Below are 8,931 nucleotides of genomic sequence, written 5' to 3'. Positions count from 1 at the left end.
GTTTCCATTAATAAATCTCCCAATTTAAGGCACAATGGCAGTTGAAGTCTTAAGGCACAAAGGAAAACTTCAAGGAAAAATTGTGTGACCAGTTCACAGACTCGTCGAGTCGCAGATTTTACTTTTCTTTCTGTTCTTCTGAGTGGATATTAAAACAGAAAAAAAAATACTTGAAGTCAGCCCCACATTCATTTATACTTCACCTCAGCTTTCTTGACTGAATTGTAGAGTTGAGAAACCTGTAATCCTGGCAGTAAACCCACTTCAATCACGTCATATGCTTCTTCTGAAGTATTCCCAGTGCTAATGATTAACCAACATGTTTTTTTTCTTTTCCCCTCAGATCTGTCTCAGCATACCTGAAGTCAATAATGCTTTCCAAGCTCACCCGCCCTCAGAGCCTTGCTGTTCTCTGTCGAGGTGTTCATGCTTCATTGAGCTCTGCCACCTCAGTTGCCACTAAAAAAACTGTTCAGGGACATGCAACCTCTGATTTCATATTTGAACGTGAGGCGAAGTATGGTGCCCACAACTACCACCCACTCCCTGTTGCCCTGGAAAGAGGAAAAGGTATTTTAGTTAGGTTTGTACAGGAGATATGGGATGGGATCGTGGCATAATGAGTTCATATTCATAAATTAAATTTTCTAAACTTTTGGGGGGAGTGGGATTGAGGTAATGGATGAAATAAAGACAGCTAATTGCTGGTTAGAGACTTGGCTCGTTATGCACATCCACTTGATAAAATTCTAGGCTCTCTGAAATGATTGATCTAAAAAGAGGTTTAAGTTCTGATCATCTTCATCCTCCAGAGTAACACAGCAAGAAACTTCCAAGCAACTTTGTTTCTCCTCTTACCTTGTGTGGGGAGGCTTAATGTTGATGTGAACCTGAAAAGGTGCATTCAAATACTATTTTAAGTCCTTCTGTACTGTTCCTGTATTATTGCTTAATTTAAATTTACTCTGGTCTTTAATTATGTTTAAGGGGCTTCAGTGCTGTGGGTTAAATTCTGTGAGTTTATATTGAAATGTCATCAGTGTGGTGATCCAGTAGTTTATCAGTACACATTTTGACAGCTCAGAGCTGTCAGTCTCTTAAGTTTTGAGACTCTTTGGGTTCTGTTGGGTTTGTTCCTTCTTTTATAACCTCCCTTTTTTATTAATTCTCTCACAAAACTTCTGCTCCTTATACTTTTTAGGAGCCACAACAAGGGCTTGGAGGGGAAGTAATATTCTCATATTACTGACTAACTTAGGGGAATGGCAGCTGTATATGGGAAATGCTTTTTTTCCTGGTTCTTCACAGGACATTTATTTGTACTGTACTAGTTTGTTGCTCATTGCTTTGTCAACTGATTATTCTCTAGTTAGAGGTCTTTCAGCTATGCCCTGAGGAATAACAAGAACACCATTTATATTTGCCCAGGTTGTGTTGTAGCTGTTTGCTTACCCCATTCAGTATCATCTCATGTCTTCTTTTATGTTGTGTATTGACTGTACCTTTGTTTTCCTAGGTGTTTATGTGTGGGATGTCGAAGGTAGGAAGTATTTTGACTTCCTGAGTGCTTACAGTGCTGTTAATCAAGGCCACTGTCACCCAAAGATTGTGAATGCCCTGAAAGCTCAGTCTGAAAAACTGACCCTGACTTCCAGAGCATTCTACAACGACGTGCTTGGTGAATATGAGGAGTTTGTCACCAAAATGTTCAATTACAACAAAGTTCTTCCTATGAACACAGGTAAAAAAAAAAATTTGATTTCCATTTTCTCTCTTGTCTGTGAGATTGAGTAATTTGGTAACATTTGGTACTGCATTTATGGCCAAATGTGGTAACAGTGCTGCTGTGTCTTTCAGGAGTGGAAGCTGGAGAAACTGCCTGTAAGTTGGCTCGGAAGTGGGCGTACACTGTGAAAGGAATTCCAAAATACAAAGCAAAAATTATTTTTGCAGGTATGTGAAGCCCACGTTATGAATTGAGGTACCCTGGCTGTAGCCAGTGGCTCTGGACACTGGCTGTGGCACTCTCTTTTCTCCTGGAGCTTATTAGTAGATGATTTTGCAGTATTCTGAGTGTTTCAGTTTTTCACTGAAGTCTGTCCAAGGTCTCTGCAACCTTTGATGTTTTAAGAATGTAAGCCAAGATCTCAACCTATTAACAGGTTGTTGTACTCACATGCCTGCTGTTGGTGATTATGATAAAAAAAATTAGTTGTGGCTGCAATAGTCTTAAGATTCTCTAAATGCCTCCTTGTATATTCTGAAGTTTAGCCTTAAATATATTCTGGTGACAAAATTTTCTGTGTATGCTTCTGGCTGTTCCATTTTAACCCCAAATGCATACAATGAATTTTAAACTTTTTTTAAAAAATGTAATAAACTTTAAGAGACATGTGGGATCTTAACAGAAGTGATTGTAAGAGCAAGAGGCATGAATATAATTCCTGTGACAAACCATCTTCAGATCCTCTCCATTGTGGTGTGTCCATCAGGAGGCAATGAGGACAGTTGTGGTGTGTCAGGAGCTGCTGGTAATCTCTGGTTTTGCAAGAGAAATACAACAGTGAACTTAAATCAGGAAGGAAACCATAGTTGGTGCAGTGGTTTATCAATCCTATAACCAGCAATTAAATATATAAGGAGGACCTTTTTTGTACTACTCAACCTTTTTAGTTATCAGAAATTGATGGGTGTCTACCTGACACCACGTGGAAGGTGCCTGCAGCCCTCCATGCTCTTTTCCCTGCTGCTTGGGTGTTAAAGTGCAGCATCTGTTTATTCCTAATTGGTTGATTCTGTACACATTTATCCTGAATTCATTCCTGAAATTGCTGCCACCCCTCTCATAGATTCCACATTTGGGTTAAGCCTGTTTCCCTCTTAGGCTTTCACTACCATTTTCTTCTGCATTCTTCTGGTCTTCTAGAAGTTGGCATTAACCCAGTAAAGCCATCTTGTAGTCTTGATCATATAACAAAAGTAAAAGTGATATTGTGAAAGTAAATATGGGGCCCTGGAAAGTCCTGATAATAGTTGTGGTACAATTCCTCTCATTATCTACCTGCTCTGTGTGGCTCTGTGACAGGGAAACGTTACCTGCCCCTGAAGAGGCTGTTGTACTTTGCTAAAAAAGAAAATAAAATGTCTAACTCAACATAATTTACATTTGGTATTCTTTAATTATATGTAGGTGAAGTACTTTTGGCCATCCTAATGTTGTTCATTGGTTCAGTGGTTTGTAAAAGCTCCCAGAATAAAGTTTACTGAGGGTTTTTTGGTTTTGTTTTAATTGCTACAGCTGCAAATGCTGTTTTTGACTTCTGGTAGCTATAGTAGCTGAACCATAAACTGTCATCAGGCAGCATTTATGCATTGCATTTCACAATTGAATATTGCATCATGATTTTTGGGATCAAATACTTCAGGGGATTTTTCTTTCTTTTCAGAATTCTTTGAGCAAATGTATTTCTTCCTCTTCCACACATATTTTATTTTGCTTTTCAGACAATTAACTTTTAGTAAATGCTTTCTTGTCTTTCTAAACTGGATATATTCTCTATTTTTATGATCCCATCTCCTTAACTACAATATATAATTGTGTGCCAAGTAGTTGGGGAAAAAAAAAAGTAGTACTTCTCTTGTCAGAAGCCAGATTTTGGCAGAAAAAAAAGCTCTTGGGTAGCAAGGGTCAGAACAAAAAATGGTTTTAAACACCAGTCTGGAGAACTGGAGGTAGATGTTGTGCTTGATGGTGAGCCAGTGCAGAGGCTGGAGTGCAAATTTGGAGACAGGCTGGCAGCAGCAGCCAGACTGCTCTGCTCCACCATCCTGCAGGGCTTTGTTTCAGGATCCAGAGGATTGCACTAACATAACCCTGAGGTGACAAGCATGTGACACAGCAGAGCCTGGCAGGGATTGTCCTGCTGGGAGACGTTGCTGTGGGGAGCAGTGTCATGCTGTTTGCACTGGTGATTAGGGAGAAGAGCTGCCTGGAGCTGGCTGTGGCAGCAATAATGGACTTCAGGATTTCCTGCAGAGGGAGAACTGCCTCTAGGATCACAGCTGCACAAAGAAATGGGTGAGGGAAAGAAAGAAAAGGCTTGTAATGCCATGAGGGCATTGAACCCTTAATCTTCCTTAGCCTCTTTAAACACCTTATTCATGATTAGCTGAGAGTGTGTTGATGTAACTGAAATATTAAATTGAATGTATCATAGTCTTGATGATAGCTGGCTCCTAGAGATTTTAGCTGATGTTTCTATATGAAATAGAATGTCACTGCATTTTACAAATATGAACAGGTTTTCCTGGAACTTTAGAATGCACAGAAATACATTTTTTGATTAAGGCTTTCTGGTAGCTTGATTTTTAGGACCTAAATTCTGGGTGATGTTTACTTTTTTTGCCCTTCTCTGCACTTGAGTAATATTTATGTAAAAGCTGTACATCTTCTTTAAAATGATGTCTTCCTGAGTTGTTCTTAATTTTTCAGGCTGCTAACAAAGCTTCTACTTTAGCTTTTACTTTGTTTGCTTGCCAGGTCTTAGAGTATAATTTTCTTTTGGTTTTGATACAGCAACACAGTGTATTTGTGGCATCAGTGTAAAATACTAACAATTGGCAGAAGGATGCTAATATGTTAAAGTTGGACAACTCTTAAATGCATTATAAATAGAAAGTGTGATGTCCTATAAACTGTTCTGGCTCTTGGTCAGTTTTGTAACAATCTCTCTTTATTTCTTCTCTTTCAGCTGGCAACTTTTGGGGCAGAACCATGTCTGCCATCTCTAGTTCTACTGACCCATCCAGCTATGATGGATTTGGACCCTTTATGCCAGGTTTTGAAGTGATCCCATACAATGATCTACCAGCTCTTGAGGTATTTGACCATTTTTGTTCTCTTGTAAGAAAGCATTTTATAGTGTCTCTTTTAAGTTTATCCTTTGAAACGTGCTTTGACATTAAGATACATGTATCTAGGCATATATAAGAAACATACATGTTATAACTGCATGTAGGAAATGTGTGAATTCCACTTTGGTTTTGATTGTCAGTTTTGCTTTAGGATGTAAAAGGAAAACCACAGGATCTGCTTCATTCCCCACCTCACTAAGATGTTCAAGGTAAATGAAGAAGAGTAGACAAACCATAAAGGAATTCAGATCCATAGTCATTCCAAAGTCAGGACTTGGATTCTGAAACAAATATCAGTACCTGCTGTTCTCAGAAGTGCTGTGCATTCTTCAGTGACCAGAGGACTAGGATTCATTTCCATCATAAACGAGTCTTCCCAGTTTCACAGCATCCCTAAAACCATGCTAGGCTGGTGTTTCTCTTAAGCTGCTGAAACACTGGTGATTCTGCATTTCCCTGCCTTGTCTGAGGGGCATCTTCTCAACCTGTTGGGAAGGGCTGACCTTGATTAGTCCAAAGTTTTTCCACCCTCATAATGTGGGCTGAAGTATTAAAGTGTAGATGGTGCTTGGTGGGAGCCGTAGGGTGCTGGGGTGGGAGTGAAGAGAGTTCCAGCCAAACACAGATAGTCCTGAAGCACTTAGGGACATTGGCATTGCTACTTCTCCATCATCTGGGTATGCTGTCTCCATGAGTGGCCAGCTGGTTAGTCCTCTGTTGGGTCTGCTTGGCACACATGAGTCAGCTGTGGAGGTTGGAGGGTTTGTAGGATGGAGATGTTTGCCTCCTAGGAGTCTGGTTAAGGGAAACAAAGATCTCAGCATATTCTAGCTGCAGTGTGGAAAAGCTTACTCAGATTTGAACCTGCATAAGGCTGCCCGTTGTGAAAGCTCTGTAAGCATTTAGTGGCTTTCAGCCACCTTTATTGAAGCTTTGGGTGCACTCTGGAGACCTAAAACTTAGAGCCACGTCCATCAGACTGATAACTGAGTTCATCTGTTGATGGGGTAATGCTGAGAAAAGCTGGGAGTCATTACATCTCTTGAGCCTCGTGGACTTCTAAACCTTTTAGAACTTGATGATGCAAGACTGTAGCTGTGGACTTTGCTTTAAGGTGACAAAATTGTTCTGGAGAGGCTCCATTCTTTTTGGTTTGAGGTGTACTGGGAAAGTGTTGAGCAATTGTTTGTCTTGTATGGGGTAATGCAAACCTGAGTATTTCTGAAGTATTTATGAACTGATTCTGGACTAAACAGCTTTTAAAGGTCCCTTCCAAGCCAAAGCATTCTATGATCCCATAATCTGTCTGGATTTGCAGTTTTTAAGGTTTGTAATATGCTGGTTTCCTGTAATGAAGCTTTTGTAAACAGCAAGCTGATTTTTTTGAGGCAAATAGTGACCTGAGCCTGACACAAAGTTAGTCATTCGAGGCAGCACACCAGGGCTAGACCCACGTTCTGCTACCTGTGTTCATCTCTGTGTTTCCTAACTCTGACCCCTGTCCACGTGTCCCTTTTCACAGCGGGCTCTCCAGGACCCCAACGTGGCAGCATTCATGGTGGAACCCATTCAAGGTGAAGCAGGGGTGGTGGTTCCTGACAAAGGTTATCTCACAGGAGTGAGGGACCTCTGCACGAAACACAACGTAAGGAGTGCCTGAAACATGGCACACTGTCTTTGCTGGCTTATCTTGTATGGTCATCATCACATGCAAGTTATAGGACTTATCTGCTATTTAATCAATCCCTTTTCTCTTAGCCAAATAGGGCAGGGATAATTCTTGTATATCCTGGCAGTGCTTGACCAGGAAACTCTTCTTAGCAGTGCACATTTTTCACTGTTTCTTACTGCTGTCACCAGTTTTAAGTTTTTAATGAATGTTCTTGAAACTGCATTTATTTCAAATTTAACTTCTAAGTTCTTTTTTCACATGATCAGCTTCTTGGGCCACAAGCCAATTACTGCAGTGGTTCTACCATGGCTATTGGTGGACCTTGTTGTTGGAGTCAATAAGTGCTACCAAGAGTTAGTAACAGTAATGGGTCACAGAATAAAGCCCTGAAAAGAATGGTCATATGCTTATGAAGGCTTTTTTTTTTAAATCTCTGCTCTTCAGAGATCTTGGGTCTTGTAGTTTTGTTCTTTTGTTGGGCATTTTCTCAGCTTCTGTTTCATACCCTATTGCTGACTCCTGTTCTGCATATTATGTCCTCCCTGAATTCTACTCAGAAATGTTTGCTTTTGAAAATGGAGCATTAGATTTGTTGTTTCTGTTCTGTGCTAATGAAGAAGGCACTGGATTAGGTTTGCATTCAGTACCTGTGGAAGGGTGGGAATCCTTCTATACTTTCACAGGAAGGTACTGACATATAATTAAACATAGAATCATGGAATTATTTAGATTTGAAAGACCTTTAAGAACATCAAATCCAACCATTAACTTAACTCTACCAAGCCCATTGCTAAACCCTGTCCCTCAGCACCACATCTACATGATTTTTAAACCCCTCCAGGGGTGGGGACTCCACCACTGCCCTGGGCAGCCTGGGCCAGGGCTTGACAACACTTTCAGGGAAGAAATGTTTCCTAATATCCAACCTAAACCTCCCCTGGTGCAACGTGAGGGTGTTTCCTCTTGTCCTATGGCTTGTTCCTTGGGAGAAGAGCCTGACCCCCACCTGGCTCCAGGCTCCTGTCAGGAGCTGTGCAGAGCCAGAAGGTCTTCCCTGAGCCTCCATTTCTTCAGACTAAACAACCCCAATTCCCTCAGCTGCTCCTCCTAAGACTTGTGCTCTAGACCCTTCACCAGTTGTCTTTGTTATTGCTCTGATACTTACCTCAGAAAAAATAAGAGCTGCTTTACAAATAGGAGTACATGACAATAGTGCAGCCTAGGAAAACAAGATCAAAAACTTGGATTTAAGCTCTCAGTGTTATTTAGATACTTAGACATCAGACTACAGGACTTGTGGAGCTGCTAAAATAGCATTTTTCAAAAGCTTCCAAAGGTCAGTGTACAAATGATTCACTGGGAGTAAAGATAGACAAATCCTAACTTCTTGGAAATTCAACTTGTTCTCTCTCAAGTAGATTTTGGTTGAACAGGGTCCAACCCTACATGGTCTGTGTCTGATGTAGAGAAGAATATTCTGAAGGTGCTGGAGAGAGAGGGCAGTATGTTCACTTGTTAGCATTTTGACATTTTGTAGGTAAGTCTCCAGGAGGTTTAGAGGAGGTAAAGGAAGCACCTACCTGTATGTAGTGTCATGCAGCTGGGAGATCCTTCACTCACCGTGTGCAGCTGCACTGTATTGTTTGAACTGAGCTGGGAAAGGGAGTGAAACTCATTCTCTGTTATGTGTGGATTCTTTTTGTCTCTGTAAAGGTTCTGTTTATTGCTGATGAAGTACAGACTGGTTTAGCCAGAACAGGGAAAATGCTCGCTGTCGACCATGAAAATGTGAGACCTGATCTTGTTCTTCTTGGAAAGGCCCTTTCTGGTGGCTTGTATCCTGTGAGTAAAAAAGAAATATGCATTTGTTGAATAATCATTTTGAAGTAATATAAAGTACATTGAGTCTACTAATTGGAAGAACAATAAATCTGATATTTGTTGTAGTTGGAAATATACACTGACAAGAGTAATTATGATTTATGACTCAGTCCAACCTGTGAGGGATACTTAAGAAAATACTGGCATACATAATATTTCCTTTACTGCTAAAATATAGAATGTCCTGGTATATCTCTGTTTTCTTTAGTCTGATATGTTCCTGTCAGGAAAATAAGTGTCCAGGGGTCAGCTTTTCGTTCTGGAATTGGTGATAAGTGTTTAGCTCTCTCTCTGGAGAGTAGTTTATCACAGTCTTGCTGTGATTAGTTTCTAGATGAATTCTGTAAAGAAAAAAAGCCCACTCATGTGTGTTAAAACATATATTGTAAAGCTATTCCTGAACAACTGGCAATATTTCACTTGTTCAGCATCCCCGCATGACTGATTTCATCCTCTTGGAGTGA

At 40.4% G+C, this 8,931-nt stretch overlaps 1 protein-coding gene across 1 annotated transcript in view; it reads left to right on the top strand.

Annotated features, from left to right (window-relative positions):
- Nucleotides 1-346: 346 nt before the first annotated feature.
- OAT (ornithine aminotransferase) overlaps nucleotides 347-8,931 on the top strand; it is a 10,969-nt gene continuing 2,384 nt past the window's right edge. The window contains exons 1-6 of the mRNA XM_008941276.1: nucleotides 347-570; nucleotides 1,517-1,741; nucleotides 1,858-1,953; nucleotides 4,752-4,879; nucleotides 6,437-6,559; nucleotides 8,300-8,428. Of these exons, the coding sequence (XP_008939524.1) occupies nucleotides 372-570; nucleotides 1,517-1,741; nucleotides 1,858-1,953; nucleotides 4,752-4,879; nucleotides 6,437-6,559; nucleotides 8,300-8,428 (900 nt within the window). The 5' untranslated portion in view covers nucleotides 347-371. The remainder of the gene's footprint in view (nucleotides 571-1,516; nucleotides 1,742-1,857; nucleotides 1,954-4,751; nucleotides 4,880-6,436; nucleotides 6,560-8,299; nucleotides 8,429-8,931) is intronic.

This window comes from Merops nubicus, unplaced genomic scaffold (assembly GCF_000691845.1).
Source record: "Merops nubicus isolate BGI_N331 unplaced genomic scaffold, ASM69184v1 scaffold10965, whole genome shotgun sequence".
Taxonomy (NCBI): Eukaryota; Metazoa; Chordata; class Aves; order Coraciiformes; family Meropidae; genus Merops; species Merops nubicus.
The sequence above is the reverse complement of the archived record's forward strand: the minus strand, read 5'-3'. Positions and strand labels throughout refer to the sequence as shown.